At 35.2% G+C, this 17375-nt stretch overlaps 1 protein-coding gene across 5 annotated transcripts in view; it reads right to left on the bottom strand.

Moving 5' to 3' along the window:
* Positions 1-654: 654 nt before the first annotated feature.
* The window catches only part of LOC149801815 (polypeptide N-acetylgalactosaminyltransferase 1-like), a 35893-nt gene continuing 19172 nt past the window's right edge, over positions 655-17375 (bottom strand). For 4 of the 5 annotated variants that reach the window (XM_089956169.1, XM_089956171.1, XM_089956172.1 and 1 more), the window contains exons 6-10: positions 15860-16048; positions 11837-11971; positions 10780-10878; positions 9506-9631; positions 655-903 (exon numbers count right to left, since the gene is read on the bottom strand). In XM_089956169.1, the coding sequence (XP_089812295.1) occupies positions 775-903; positions 9506-9631; positions 10780-10878; positions 11837-11971; positions 15860-16048 (678 nt within the window). In that variant the 3' untranslated portion in view covers positions 655-774. The remainder of the gene's footprint in view (positions 904-9505; positions 9632-10779; positions 10879-11836; positions 11972-15859; positions 16049-17375) is intronic. The other variant, XR_016420724.1, reaches the window with a different exon arrangement.

Genomic DNA, 17375 nt, shown 5'->3' with positions numbered 1-17375 from the left:
AGGAGAAATTGTTATAAACACGTTGTACTTTAATGATTTTTCCCAGGCTGGCTACATTCTATTTATCCTAAGGAGAAATTGTTATAAACACCTTATAATTTAATGATTTTCGCCACGTTGTACTTTAATGATTTTTCCCAGTCTGGCTACATTCTATTTATCCTAAGGAGAAATTGTTATAAACACGTTGTACTTTAATGACTTTTCCCAGTCTGGCTACATTCTATTTATCCTAAGGAGAAATTGTTATAAACACGTTGTACTTTAATGATTTTTCCCAGGCTGGCTACATTCTATTTATCCTAAGGAGAAATTGTTATAAACACGTTGCACTTTAATGATTTTTCCCAGTCTGGCTACATTATATTTATCCTAAGGAGAAATTGTTATAAACATGTTGTACTTTAATGATTTTTCCCAAGCTGGCTACATTCTGTTTATCCTAAGGAGAAATTGTTATAAACACGTTGTTATTTAACGATTTTTCAACACGTTGTACTTTAATGATTTTCCCCAGGCTGGCTACATTTCATTAACAGTCTCATCACAATCTGTACATGTGGATATACATATTTCATAAAAGAGTATGCAAATGAGAAACGAAATAAATATTCTAGCTGATGAAATACTTAATAAAAATACAAAGAAGAAACGAATATATCAAAGTATTTAATCAATGAAATAATATATATTAAAATAAATCTATTTAATTTATATATTAGCACATGATAAAAGAATTACATAATGTATAGCATTTATGTTGCGTCATTTGTGTCAGTCTATCAGGTAATGGTTAAATTCCCATGACTGCGTAACGGCATCCTGGCTGCACGTCTTTAAAACTGGGCCCTTAGGGTCGAGGTCGAGACATAGCCCGCTTTTCTCGTGCTTCAGATATCCACTCTGAAGACAAAAATGTATTCATGTATTTTCTCCTTTTGAAATGCCATCTACACCTATCTAGAGTGAAATAGTGTACGCATATGCGTTCAACTTTCATGCTCTGTAACACTGTATAGCATTATGGTGGGAATCTCGATTGTTTGAAAAATATGCGCTATCAAAAATTGATAAATCCTATGACATTTCTACAAACTATGCTAAGATGTTATTTGACGTAAATGAGAGCAGTATTGAAATTCTCTTTCAATAAGATGACACAATATTATGGCTGCGGTAGGAAACACAGTGACAATCTAAACAGGCTGCGGTAGGAAACACAGTGACAATCTAAACAGGCTGCGGTAGGAAACATAGGAAACACAGTGACAATCTAAACAGGCTGCGGTAGGAAACACAGTGACAATCTAAACAGGCTGCGGTAGGAAACACAGTGACAATCTAAACAGGCTGCGGTAGGAAACACTGACAATCTAAACAGGCTGCGGTAGGAAACACTGACAATCTAAACAGGCTGCGGTAGGAAACACAGGGACAATCTAAACAGGCTGCGGTAGGAAACACAGTGACAATCTAAACATCATAATTTTTCTTTGAATCATTTGTGATGCACTTCGACAGAACCAACCCATTAAACTGAGGCATATTCTTCCAACGACTTTGAAGACTTTTCTCCGACTTTACTTTAACGGAAGAGTGATATCCTGATTACACTACCTGGTCTAATTGATATAGACCGGAATGGAAAAAGAAGAATGATCTCCCGATTACACTACTGGGTCTAACTGATATCGACTGGAATGGAAAAAGAAGAACGATCTTCCGATTACACTACTGGGTCTCATTGATTTAGACCGGAAGTGAAGATTGGAATGGAAAAAGAAGAATGATCTTCCGATTACACTTCTGGGTCTAATTGATATAGACAGGAATGGAAAAAGAAGAATGATCTTCCGATTACACTACTGGGTCTCATTGATTTAGACTGGAATGGAAGACTGGGATGGAAAAAGAAGAATGATCTTCGGATTACACTACTGGGTTTAATTGATATAGACAGGAATGGAAAAAGAAGAATGATCTTCCGATTACACTACTGGGTCTAATTGATATAGACCGGAATGGAAAAAGAAGAATGATCTTCCGATTACACTACTGGGTCTAACTGATATAGACCGGAATGGAAAAAGAAGAATGATCTTCCGATTACAATACCGGGTATCGTCGATTTAGACTGGAATGGAAAAAGAAGAACGATCTTCCGATTACACTACTGGGTCTAATTGATATCGACTGGAATGGAAATAGAAGAATGATCTTCAGATTACACTACTGGGTCTAATTGATATAGACTGGAATGGAAAAAGAAGAATGATCTTCCGATTACACTACTGGGTCTCATTGATTTAGACTGGAATGGAAAAAGAAGAATGATCTTCCGATTACACTACTGGGTCTAACTGATATAAACTGGAATGGAAAAAGAAGAAGGATCTTCCGATTATACTACTGGGTCTAATTGATATGGACCGGAATGGAAAAAGAAGAATGATCTTCCGATTGCACTACTGGGTCTCATCGATTTAGACTTGAATGGAAAAAGAAGAATGATCTTCCGATTACACTACTGGGTCTAACTGATATAGACTGGAATGGAAATAGAAGAATGATCTTCCGATTACACTACTGGGTCTTATTCATATAGACTGGAATGGAAAAAGAAGAATGATTCCAATTACACTACTGGGTCTCATTGATTTAGACTGGAATGGAAGACTGGGATGGAAAAAGAAGAATGATCTTCGGATTACACTACTGGGTTTAATTGATATAGACAGGAATGGAAAAAGAAGAATGATCTTCCGATTACACTACTGGGTCTAATTGATATAGACCGGAATGGAAAAAGAAGAATGATCTTCCGATTACAATACCGGGTATCGTCGATTTAGACTGGAATGGAAAAAGAAGAACGATCTTCCGATTACACTACTGGGTCTAATTGATATCGACTGGAATGGAAATAGAAGAATGATCTTCAGATTACACTACTGGGTCTAATTGATATAGACTGGAATGGAAAAAGAAGAATGATCTTCCGATTACACTACTGGGTCTCATTGATTTAGACTGGAATGGAAAAAGAAGAATGATCTTCCGATTACACTACTGGGTCTAATTGATATAAACTGGAATGGAAAAAGAAGAAGGATCTTCCGATTATACTACTGGGTCTAATTGATATGGACCGGAATGGAAAAAGAAGAATGATCTTCCGATTGCACTACTGGGTCTCATCGATTTAGACTTGAATGGAAAAAGAAGAATGATCTTCCGATTACACTACTGGGTCTAACTGATATAGACTGGAATGGAAATAGAAGAATGATCTTCCGATTACACTACTGGGTCTTATTCATATAGACTGGAATGGAAAAAGAAGAATGATTCCAATTACACTACTGGGTCTCATTGATTTAGACTGGAATGGAAGACTGGGATGGAAAAAGAAGAATGATCTTCGGATTACACTACTGGGTTTAATTGATATAGACAGGAATGGAAAAAGAAGAATGATCTTCCGATTACACTACTGGGTCTAATTGATATAGACCGGAATGGAAAAAGAAGAATGATCTTCCGATTACACTACTGGGTCTAACTGATATAGACCGGAATGGAAAAAGAAGAATGATCTTCCGATTACAATACCGGGTATCGTCGATTTAGACTGGAATGGAAAAAGAAGAACGATCTTCCGATTACACTACTGGGTCTAATTGATATCGACTGGAATGGAAATAGAAGAATGATCTTCAGATTACACTACTGGGTCTAATTGATATAGACTGGAATGGAAAAAGAAGAATGATCTTCCGATTACACTACTGGGTCTCATTGATTTAGACTGGAATGGAAAAAGAAGAATGATCTTCCGATTACACTACTGGGTCTAATTGATATAAACTGGAATGGAAAAAGAAGAAGGATCTTCCGATTATACTACTGGGTCTAATTGATATGGACCGGAATGGAAAAAGAAGAATGATCTTCCGATTGCACTACTGGGTCTCATCGATTTAGACTTGAATGGAAAAAGAAGAATGATCTTCCGATTACACTACTGGGTCTAACTGATATAGACTGGAATGGAAATAGAAGAATGATCTTCCGATTACACTACTGGGTCTTATTCATATAGACTGGAATGGAAAAAGAAGAATGATTCCAATTACACTACTGGGTCTCATTGATTTAGACTGGAATGGAAAAAGAAGAACGATCTTCTGATTACACTACTGGGTCTAATTGATATAGACTGGAATGGAAAAAGAAGAATGATCTTCCGATTACACTACTGGGTCTTATTCATATAGATTGGAATGGAAAAAGAAGAATGATCTTCCGATTACACTACTGGGTCTAACTGATATAGACTGGAATGGAAAAAGAAGAATGATCTTCCGATTACACTACTGGGTCTTATTCATATAGATTGGAATGGAAAAAGAAGAATGATCTTCTGATTACACTACTGGGTCTAATTGATATAGACTGGAATGGAAAAAGAAGAATGATCTTCTGATTACACTACTGGGTCTAATTGATATAGACTGGAATGGAAAAAGAAGAATGATCTTCCGATTACACTACTGGGTCTAATTGATATAGACTGGAATGGAAAAAGAAGAACGATCTTCCGATTACACTACTGGGTCTTATTCATATAGACTGGAATGGAAAAAGAAGAATGATTCCAATTACACTACTGGGTCTAATTGATATAGACTGGAATGGAAAAAGAAGAATGATCTTCTGATTACACTACTGGGTCTAACTGATATAGACTGGAATGGAAAAAGAAGAATGATCTTCCGATTACACTACTGGGTCTTATTCATATAGACTGGAATGGAAAAAGAAGAATGATCTTCTGATTACACTACTGGGTCTAATTGATATAGACTGGAATGGAAAAAGAAGAACGATCTTCCGATTACACTACTGGGTCTTATTGATATAGACTGGAATGGAAAAAGAAGAATGATCTTCTGATTACACTACTGGGTCTAATTGATATAGACTGGAATGGAAAAAGAAGAACGATCTTCCGATTACACTACTGGGTCTTATTCATATAGATTGGAATGGAAAAAGAAGAATGATTCCAATTACACTACTGGGTCTAATTGATATAGACTGGAATGGAAAAAGAAGAACGATCTTCCGATTACACTACTGGGTCTTATTCATATAGATTGGAATGGAAAAAGAAGAATGATTCCAATTACACTACTGGGTCTAATTGATATAGACTGGAATGGAAAAAGAAGAACGATCTTCCGATTACACTACTGGGTCTTATTCATATAGATTGGAATGGAAATAGAAGAATGATCTTCCGATTACACTACTGGGTCTAATTGATATAGACCGGAATGGAAAAAGAAGAATGATCTTCCGATTACACTACTGGGTCTCATTGATATAGACTGGAATGGAAATAGAAGAATGATCTTCCGATTACACTACTGGGTCTAATTGATATAGACCGGAATGGAAAAAGAAGAATGATCTTCCGATTACACTACTGGGTCTCATTGATATAGACTGGAATGGAAATAGAAGAATGATCTTCCGATTACACTACTGGGTCTCATTGATTTAGACTGGAATGGAAATAGAAGAATGATCTTCCGATTACACTACTGGGTCTCATTGATTTAGACTGGAATGGAAAAAGAAGAATGATCTTCCGATTACACTACTGGGTCTCATTGATTTAGACTGGAATGGAAAAAGAAGAATGATCTTCCGATTACACTACTGGGTCTCATTGATTTAGACTGGAATGGAAATAGAAGAATGATCTTCCGATTACACTACTGGGTCTCATTGATTTAGACTGGAATGGAAAAAGAAGAATGATCTTCCGATTACACTACTGGGTCTAATTGATATAGACCGGAATGGAAAAAGAAGAATGATCTATCGATTACACTACTGGGTCTCATTGATTTAGACTGGAATGGAAAAAGAAGAATGATCTTCCGATTACACTACTGGGTCTAATTGATATAAACTGGAATGGAAAAAGAAGAATGATCTTCCGATTATACTACTGGGTCTAATTGATATAGACTGGAATGGAAAAAGAAGAATGATCTTCCGATTACACTACTGGGTCTAATTGATATAGACTGGAATGGAAAAAGAAGAACGATCTTCCGATTACACTACTGGGTCTCATCGATTTAGACTTGAATGGAAAAAGAAGAATGATCTTCCGATTACACTACTGGGTCTAACTGATATAGACTGGAATGGAAATAGAAGAATGATCTTCCGATTACACTACTGGGTCTAATTGATATAGACTGGAATGGAAATAGAAGAATGATCTTCCGATTACACTACTGGGTCTAATTGATATAGACCGGAATGGAAAAAGAAGAATGATCTTCCGATTGCACTACTGGGTCTCATCGATTTAGACTTGAATGGAAAAAGAAGAATGATCTTCCGATTACACTACTGGGTCTAACTGATATAGACTGGAATGGAAATAGAAGAATGATCTTCCGATTACACTACTGGGTCTAATTGATATAGACTGGAATGGAAAAAGAAGAACGATCTTCCGATTGCACTACTGGGTCTCATCGATTTAGACTTGAATGGAAAAAGAAGAATGATCTTCCGATTACACTACTGGGTCTAACTGATATAGACTGGGATGGAAATAGAAGAATGATCTTCCGATTGCACTACTGGGTCTCATTGATTTAGACTGGAATGGAAAAAGAAGAATGATCTTCCGATTACACTACTGGGTCTAATTGATATAAACTGGAATGGAAAAAGAAGAACGATCTTCCGATTATACTACTGGGTCTAATTGATATGGACTGGAATGGAAAAAGAAGAATGATCTTCCGATTACACTACTGGGTCTCATTGATTTAGACTGGAATGGAAAAAGAAGAATGATCTTCCGATTACACTACTGGGTCTAATTGATATAAACTGGAATGGAAAAAGAAGAAGGATCTTCCGATTATACTACTGGGTCTAATTGATATGGACCGGAATGGAAAAAGAAGAATGATCTTCCGATTGCACTACTGGGTCTCATCGATTTAGACTTGAATGGAAAAAGAAGAATGATCTTCCGATTACACTACTGGGTCTAACTGATATAGACTGGAATGGAAAAAGAAGAATGATCTTCCGATTACACTACTTGGTCTAATTGATATAGACTGGAATGGAAAAAGAAGAACGATCTTCCGATTACACTACTGGGTCTTATTCATATAGACTGGAATGGAAAAAGAAGAATGATTCCGATTACACTACTGGGTCTAATTGATATAGACTGGAATGGAAAAAGAAGAATGATCTTCTGATTACACTACTGGGTCTAATTGATATAGACTGGAATGGGAAAAGAAGAATGATCTTCCGATTACACTACTGGGTCTAATTGATATAGACTGGAATGGAAAAAGAAGAATGATCTTCCGATTACACTACTGGGTCTAATTGATATAGACTGGAATGGAAAAAGAAGAATGATCTTCTGATTACACTACTGGGTCTAATTGATATAGACTGGAATGGGAAAAGAAGAATGATCTTCCGATTACACTACTGGGTCTAATTGATATAGACTGGAATGGAAAAAGAAGAATGATCTTCTGATTACACTACTGGGTCTAATTGATATAGACTGGAATGGAAAAAGAAGAATGATCTTCCGATTACACTACTGGGTCTAATTGATATAGACTGGAATGGAAAAAGAAGAATGATCTTCCGATTACACTACTGGGTCTAATTGATATAGACTGGAATGGAAAAAGAAGAATGATCTTCCGATTACACTACTGGGTCTAATTGATATCGACTGGAATGGAAAAAGAAGAATGATCTTCCGATTACACTACTGGGTCTTATTCATATAGACTGGAATGGAAAAAGAAGAATGATCTTCCGATTACACTACTGGGTCTCATCGATTTAGACTTGAATGGAAAAAGAAGAATGATCTTCCGATTACACTACTGGGTCTAACTGATACAGACTGGAATGGAAATAGAAGAATGATCTTCCGATTACACTACTGGGTCTAATTGATATCGACTGGAATGGAAAAAGAAGAACGATCTTCCGATTACACTACTAGGTCTAATTGATATAGACTGGAATGGAAAAAGAAGAATGATCTTCCGATTACACTACTGGGTCTTATTCATATAGACTGGAAAGAAAAAGAAGAATGATCTTCCGATTACACTACTGGGTCTAATTGATTTAGACTGGAATGGAAAAAGAAGAATGATCTTCCGATTACACTACTGGGTCTTATTCATATAGACTGGAAAGAAAAAGAAGAATGATCTTCCGATTACACTACTGGGTCTCATTGATTTAGACTTGAATGGAAAAAGAAGAATGATCTTCCGATTACACTACTGGGTCTAATTGATATAGACTGGAATGGAAAAAGAAGAATGATCTTCCGATTACACTACTGGGTCTAATTGATATCGACTGGAATGGAAAAAGAAGAACCATCTTCCGATTACACTACAGGGTCTAATTGATATCGACTGGAATGGAAAAAGAAGAACCATCTTCCGATTACACTACAGGGTCTAATTGATATCGACTGGAATGGAAAAAGAAGAACCATCTTCCGATTACACTACTGGGTCTAATTGATATAGACTTGAATGGAAAAAGAAGAATGATCTTCCGATTACACTACTGGGTCTAATTGATATAGACTGGAATGGAAAAAGAAGAATGATCTTCCGATTACACTACTGGGTCTAATTGATATCGACTGGAATGGAAAAAGAAGAACCATCTTCCGATTACACTACAGGGTCTAATTGATATAGACTGGAATGGAAAAAGAAGAATGATTCCGATTACACTACTGGGTCTAAAGTATCTAAAGCCTAAAAGCGTACTACATTACACCATTGTCGCGCATCTTCAAAAGCACGGAAATACTAATCTATGTAAAAAGATAAAATATCGTCTCATTGAGCTTAAACGTACCTTTACGATAAGAAAGAGAAGTGTGTGTGTGTGTGTGTGTGTGTGTGTGTGTGTGTGTGTGTGTGTGTGATTTAGATTTTTAACATAACATTTAAAACAAATCAGTCATATCGCTACGATGTCTGCAGTGTGGCAGTTTATAGTCACGTCTAGCACTGGGGCATCATAACGCATACATGTAGCATATTTAGAAGTCTTAGTTATGACTCGGCCGGGAATCAAACCTGTCAAAATTATGTTATAGTGCAGTTATGATAGAGTCAACAAATGGTCAACAACTGATATGCTAAGTTTGCTTTTAGTAAATAATTTAAAGGCAAAACTTCCACTTCTAAGTTATTTGACATGGATAATTATTGCCGAGTTAAAACGTTATGACTGTCAGAAACCAAAAATAATAAAATAATTTAGTTGCAAATTATTTACATTTTAGAAAATTATGAAAACAGGAATTTCCCAAATTGTATGACAAACATTTGTATTGTTAAAATCAAGTTTGTCATAGGTGCCACATTATACATTGTCTACTTGCCTTCACGTGTTCCCATGTGTCCACGGGATCGGTTGTACAATATTCTAGCATTGGTGGTCCTTCATTCTTCACTGCAACACACAACAGAGTAGTTCGTAACTGTTTATTTTTCATCCATGAAAAGCCCTAAAAGAGAAACACTGGTAAATCTTTCACTAGATACGTCAAAGCTAGCAATAGGCGTTTAAACAGTCCGCAACACTGTGGTACTTCTTTCACTAGATATGCCAAAGCTAGCATTATGTGTGCAAACAGTCTGCAATACTGTGGTGCATCTTTCACTAGATAAGTCAAAGCTAGCATTATGCGTGCAAACAGTCCGCTGTATTAACTATCCACCATTTTAATTGATTGCATTTCTACTCGTGAAAATTGTTTTAAAGAACCTTAATACACTTATACATGTAGCAGTCGACGTTTAAATATGAGAATACACTTAACGGAACACAACATAGTAAAATCCTGGACGTAAGTTTATAAAGGATGACTAGACAACTGACGATTTTCCACCTACTCGTTATCGTATTTATGTCTATGAAATGCAACATTTTCGTTTTTTTAATTACACACATGATCGCTAAAATTTACGGATATACACTAGAAATATCTCCCAAGCTGGAAAATATATCAAAGTTATAACAGTGAGCAATTATGCATGTTATAACGTAAAATTGGACATGGTGCCAGTGTTCCCAACGTTTTGCAGTTATCGAGCGTGGACCGGGGCTCGAACGTACACCTGGCAAATCGGCTACAACACTTGAGTGCACAGGTTGTTGGCAACCTTACAGGTCAGCGGTACTTGTGATTCACTTAACAGTCCTGGCAGATTGTCAGTTGTCGATTGGTCAATTTCAGGTAAACGAATAAAATGATTCACTTATTCGCATGTAAAATTGTGTGTTCTTCTAAAATTCCATTCATTTATATTCCGAAGGGTGCAGTCTGAAACAATGACCGCGAAATCGGAAACGTACTTTCTTCGCCAAAGCTGACGAGAAAGTAGCTATATACAGAATTAGAAGGTCTCTGCATTTTCCTCAGTGATAGCAAGAATGAAAATCTGATTTGAAAATTACTTAAATGAAGAAAGAATATATTTCAAGATACCTTAATGTATATGCGTTATCATTATTTTAATGCGGATGATAATGACAACGACGTCTGTTATTATTATTATTGCTACTATTATTGTTGCTATCATTATTGTTATTATTATTATTGTTGTTGCTGCTATTATTATTATTATTATTATTAAATTGGATTAGACTCACCTGAGTGACAAGTTTGTAATGACAAGTGCCAACATGTAAAGTTTGTGGATACAGTTCCTGGTTGTTATCTAAACACCGGTTTGTGTGGACATTTCTCGCCTCATATAAGAAAAAACAGACAAATTATTAACAAAAAAGCACAAAGTAAACCCACCCCTCAAATAAAATAAGAAGTAAAAGATACAGATCAAATCAACAACATCAACACTCCCACAACCCTACCCCCCAGCCTAAACAAAATAAAAACATAACAAAGAAACAAACATAAGCTTAATATTGTACCACAGACAAAGAAATACGAAATCACTAATTGGTAAAGTCTGTCCGTGTAAACGTTTCATTCACGGTAATACCTGTACAATAAAATTTTGAAAGATATTCTGAAAATAACTGACTGGATCCGAGTTCTGCAGCCTATCAACTGTTTTGATATGCGCTCAGCAGCCTATCAAATGTCTTTGAGTTCTGCAGCCCATCAACAGTCTTAATCTGAGTTCAGCAGCCTATCAACTGTCTTTATCTGAGTTCAGCAGCCTATCAGCTATTTTTATATGAGTTTTGCAGCCTGTCATCTGTCTTGAGCTGAGTTCAACAACCTATCTACTGCCTTGATCTGAGTTCAACAGCCAATTAACTGTGTTTATTTGAGTTCAACAGCTTAGCTAGAGTGACAATTTGGTTAAAAGTCATAATTACAATTGATATTCATTACGGTGTTGTAATAGATAGTGACACCGGTAAAATTCAGAGATACCAAGCATCTAAAACTCAGATATTCATGACTGAAATTTGGAATGTTGTCAACCTTTATGAATGTCTGATGCTGAGCGAGATTTCTTTACTTTTTGTTTAGATAATATAATGTTTATGAGATATGATATTCTATCGCTGGTAAAGAAGGTTTGTGTAAGGCATAGACGGATGTCACCATTAAATCCGAGACAAAACTTACAAACAATACACAAAAATCATCACTGCATGCTAGCCAACACATTTTACAAGATTTTCCTTTTTGAAAAAGAAATTAAACAGGAAAAAATGTCTGGAAAGCACATACTGAACCCCACGCGTAGACATTCTGGTTGTAAACCAAAAGATCGGGCCAATGGTGTGTCAAGAAGTAGGAAAATGGTTTACAATGTAGTTTCTTTTTTATTTCGAGTCTTTCTGAAAGATCACCGACATCTAAATCCTGAAAAAGACAACAAGCTATGCATTGCAACGTTACTCCTTTTATCATCATTGTTTATGACAAACTGCAAAATCATGTCTGCAAACTACTTAAATTATATAATTATGTCCAAACAATCGGATGGAATAAAGCATACAACACCCTGTCTTAACCTACTTTCATTTTAGATTTATGTCAAACCGTTCCGGATGGAATAAGGCACGCAACGCCCTAGTTAAATTATATGATTATGTCAGAATCATTGCGTATAACTCCCTAATAAGGGTGAAGAAGTACCAATTTTCTATAGGAAATGGTTTGAACCTAACGTAATCAATATTGGTGATCTGCTTACAGATCACGGAAGTATTAATGACGTTGAGAGCTATGAAGCTAAATATGGTCTCAACACGAATTTCCTTGCCTTTCAAGGTATAATTCAGAGTGGAAAGTTCTTATGTAAAATTATATGTTATTGTAATGTAATATTATACGCTGGACTTAACCTTGTTAAAAAATCGAGTTTGTTTCTACTTTACCTGAATTATTGATTTTTTATTTTATTCAATAAACAACTAATACATAGCTGAAATATTCTCTATGTATATGGTGTTAATATCAAGATCATTATTAATAGAAGTAATCACGTTTATTTGGGTCTGAGTCTAGGTTATTGGAATTCCCCTACACTTTACCTGGTGTATCTGACATTGTCCAGGTTATATATTATAATTTTAGTAAAAGACTTTCTAATAAGAAATATTTTAAAAACATAAAGAAGTATCTAGAAGGTTATTTTCCATTAAGTAATGTTTTAACTTAGAAAATGTTAATTGTGACCTGAGGTCAAGTAGAGGGTTTTATTATCTTGTCATTCGTGCTTAAAATCTAGCATAATCAATTGATATTATTGATGTGTCCAGAACTTCATATGGGCTGGAATTTAGTTCTTCAAATTTCAATTCAAGTTAATTTTTTTCTGCAAATACAGAGTACTCATAAAAAATAATATTCTTGGACAGAGAGATTCAATGGGATATATTGTAAATACAAACCTGAAGTTATATTACTGTGTTCCAACAAAATAATATTAATGCAAATAACACAATATAACGAATAACAATAGGATACATAAAATAAATAATATGTATCATGAATTATAACAGGATATATAACACAAATATTATAAATAAAGAATTAAAATAGGATGCATAGCACCAATAGTATGTATCACGAATTGCAATAGTGTACATTACAATGGGATGCATATCACAAATAATATGTATCACGAATTACAGTGGGAAGCAAAGCACAAACAATAAGCATCACGAATTAAAAGTGGATTCATAGCACCAATAGTCTGTATCACGAATTACAATAGGATTCATAACACAAATAGTATGCATCACCAATTACAATAAGACGTATAGAACAAAATAGTAAATATCACGAATTACAACAGTGTACATTACAATGGGATGCATATCACAAATAGAAAAATATCACGAATTACAATACCGTGCATAGCACAAATGGTATATATAACGAACTACAACAGGGTGCATTACACAAATAGTATGCATCACGAATTATAATTTGATTCATAACACAAATATAATGTATCACGAATTACTATAGGATTCATAACACAAATAGTGTATATATCACAAATTGCTGTAAGATGTATAGTACAAATAGTATATATCACGAATTGCAATTTGACGCTTATCACATATAGTATTATCACGAATTCCAATAGGATGTATAGCACAAAACGTATGTATCACGAATTAAAGTTGAATTCATAGCATAAATAGAATGTATCATGAATTACTGTGGGGTGCATAGCACAAATAGTAGAACGAATTACAAAGGCATACATAGCACAAATAATGCGTGTAACGGATTGCAATGGGTTGCAAGGTTTGAATAATACTTTCTATCCTAGATCATAAATTTATTCAAACGCCTGTTGTTCATCTACATTCTCTGACATTGAACTTATTTTAATTTGACCTTTTGTTTTTAAATAAAATACAATTGATTATTTTTCAAATTAATTATTTTAGAAGAAATTCTAAAACGTATTTCCTATCGTCTTTAAAATGTATGCATTTTCATGGGAACAAATAGATTGAAACTAAACTAAACCTACTTGCTAATTAAATAATTATTACTTAAGGCAAGGGCATAAGGTTAACAATGCAAACTTTGAATGACTGACTTACGTTATCAGTTGCTGTAAACTTATATTACGACGAAAACAATAAATGGCAGACATGTTTTAAAAGCATACCCTTCATGATGGCCATGAAAAGGCCCAGTACACTCACATAAATTACATGCGTTGAGTGTACAAATTTTATACATACTATAGTTTCAGATTGGCAGTAGTATTTTCATCTGTCTTATGTACACTTGCCTGTATTACAGCTATAAAGGAGTCCAGTTGGATATATAGTCTGTTTCGGAGCAAAGCTAAGCGCACTGTATTATGAGTCATCTACATGAGGCCATGGAGGCTTTTGTATTTTTAATGATACTTTGAGTCGAAATTGCGATACCCGACGCACTGCATCTCGCTTCATAATAATTTAGCAGACACATCCTATATAGATACACGAATTCTGTTTCTTTCTTAGTAACAGTCACGTGTTAATTGTTGAAGTCTTTTGATCAGCTATAGGATTTTACGAATTCCGTTTCGTCCGAAATGCACACTATCCAGTACGTTGGTGGCAGCGATTGATCTACAATTTCACTCCTAAGCATATTTTCGAACAATGAGTCCCACCAAAAACTAAAGAGTACCAGAAATATATTAAAGATTCCCTTGAAGCATCAGCAGTAAACGATGCTGTTATAAAATGGCGTAATGTAATGGATATCCGTGTACACATTGATATACATTAATTTTACTCATTTATAGAAAATAATTATTACAACACGGGCATTATTAACAACAAGATCAACTACTGCTTTACTTTAATTTTTACTTCATAAATTCACCAGTCATTGTTAGATCTCCAGGCCTTAGATCAAAAACCTGGTACTTGCGTCTCATTTTACAGCTTTGTTAGATTGAAGGGATTCTGTGTTGATTATGTTAAAAAGGAGTTGGGAATGTATTATTTAACCCAAGTAATGAGCCAATTTCTAGGAGCAGACGTCATAATGTGCATTATTCATGAGACATGATGGTTGCATAATTAGTTTCGTAAATAAGACAAATAAGACCATCACTGATTTCTTAGCACAAGGAATTCAATGGATCTTTCCATGTATGTGTTTAGCAATTTGAGATAGGAATAATTCGGTGTATTGGGTGCATGAGTCATGCATTTTGGTGTGTGACATGAAATACGCCTTAGAAAAGCATACTGATATATCATCACGAGTGAAGCAAGAAAAACCATGCAAGTGTTAAACTAGAGTTTCCTAAATGTGTGGTCTTTCATTTGAGAAAAATTATTTGTGACAGGTGCGCGTTTAAGAACCCTACAGTTGACAACTACTGTTGTCCTGAGGTTAATGGGAACATCAGCCTCCAGGTAACCTTACGCAGGTGTTGTTTAATTGGCTCGGCAGTGAGACCCCTTAAAGATTTACAATGCCACTCAAGGTTAAAACATAATATTTATAATATTAAACAATTTTCCCGTCTTTTTATTATCATATTCTCATTATTTTCCCTTCTTTTTCATCAAAACAACCACTGTGCTCGTGGCAATCTTTCATCGATCATATTAAAAACTTGCAGTCTTCTGGTTACGTTTATCTAGTATATGAGAGATTCGCAAGCGCACACGATAAGACAGTATCATAATATATGTTCCCTTTCTTCTCTCATGTTTGATAATTTCATAAATGAATTCTGGTAAACTTGCATAAGAAGCTGATAAAAATTACCTTCATTTCTGGAAAATGGTCATAGACATATATTTTGTACTCCGGTTCCATCCACACTTCTATAGCACGCTTATAGTTGTACACTAATATCTTACTTTTTCCACCAGGAAATGAGTACGGCTGGAACCTGGCTATGTGACCTATATGAGAGCAAGGGACATGGATGAGGTGTCCACCGCACAAAGTAATCTGAAATAAATACAGAGTCGATTAATACTGGCTTGATCGTGACTGTCTTCATGTGCTGTAGCATCTGTTTAAAATGAAACCATCTTCTATATGAAGCAAACTGATTAAGTGTAATGTGCCGAGTTACCAGCTACGGTTATGTCTCTTTGAAGGTGACTGGTCACAGGCAACTAAAATCCAAGGGAGGTACGCAAGAGAAACGTGGGTTAAATTTAATCCCAGGAACGATATCATATTGCATAGAAAACCGATTGTTATGAGCACAAATGTTTATTTTCAGCTCCATCTCGAAGCAAAGATACAATTCTTAGCATGTAGAGTTTGATGTGAAATTCTGAGCGAAATATACTACGGGTTTACTCGTGAATTGACAGACTACGGTACACCGTACCTAGAAACGTGCTGTATGAATACGATCCAGATAGTAACTATTAAACAAAAGTTTCGAAACATTTGTGCTTGAATGATATTTTCTTGCATTTAAGTTCTGGGATATTTATTTTTGATGAACACAGCAGCAATTTTCGTCAGTAGAAAAGATACAAAAACTTCAAATTTATTAATGTTTTAATGTTCTTGTTTCCTGAATTTCCTGATAATCTCAAAGTTAAAATATTTATTGCAAAAAATCATCATCGATCGAAATATACGTCTTTGGTATATTAGCATTGATACCACTTTATTATTAAAGTTTGTTTCTAGTTTCTAGGCCTACGGCGCCAACACCGATTTCCTCTAGCCATCTGCTTATCAACTTTGGAACGTGGGCTTCAATTTCTGTATTTATGTTTCTCAGTTTTATTCGCCATCAGAGTTTAAAAAAGGGATAAAAACCATGCCGATCACCTCTTCGTATGAGACAGACAGCAGTTTCCTATGTTTGAATGACAGTGTTTTCTTATGTGACAAATTCATTGAGTCAACATTGTTTCGTATTCCTATATGCAAATGCTGATGTTTTCCAGTGGACAACACCAGAGGAGAATATCTCTATCTTTTCTCACGTGACTGTTGTAGTTCATCACGTGACTGTTGTCTTTCATCTCATGAACTTTTAATGACAACATAATGCACACGAACTACCCAAAAACGCCCATATTTCAAACACCACTTGAGCATTTTTTGCAACAGTCAATATATGCATTATTTGCAACACATTTTTGAGTCCCACAACGTGCGGCGTTTGACATTAGTGTATCGCCAATTTGACGTTTAGCATTGATTGACATAACTATAATGTACAGCTTCTATAACATGATTTCGAATCGAGAAAAGCAGTTGTTGCAAGTGGTTTTTATCATTTGGTTTTTATTTTAAGTCATCCTCT

This window comes from Sinohyriopsis cumingii, chromosome 4, assembly GCF_028554795.1.
Source record: "Sinohyriopsis cumingii isolate HCF-2022 chromosome 4, ASM2855479v2, whole genome shotgun sequence".
Lineage (NCBI taxonomy): Eukaryota > Metazoa > Mollusca > Bivalvia > Unionida > Unionidae > Sinohyriopsis > Sinohyriopsis cumingii.
Note: the sequence above shows the minus strand (reverse complement) of the source record. Positions and strands in the feature narration are given on the sequence as shown.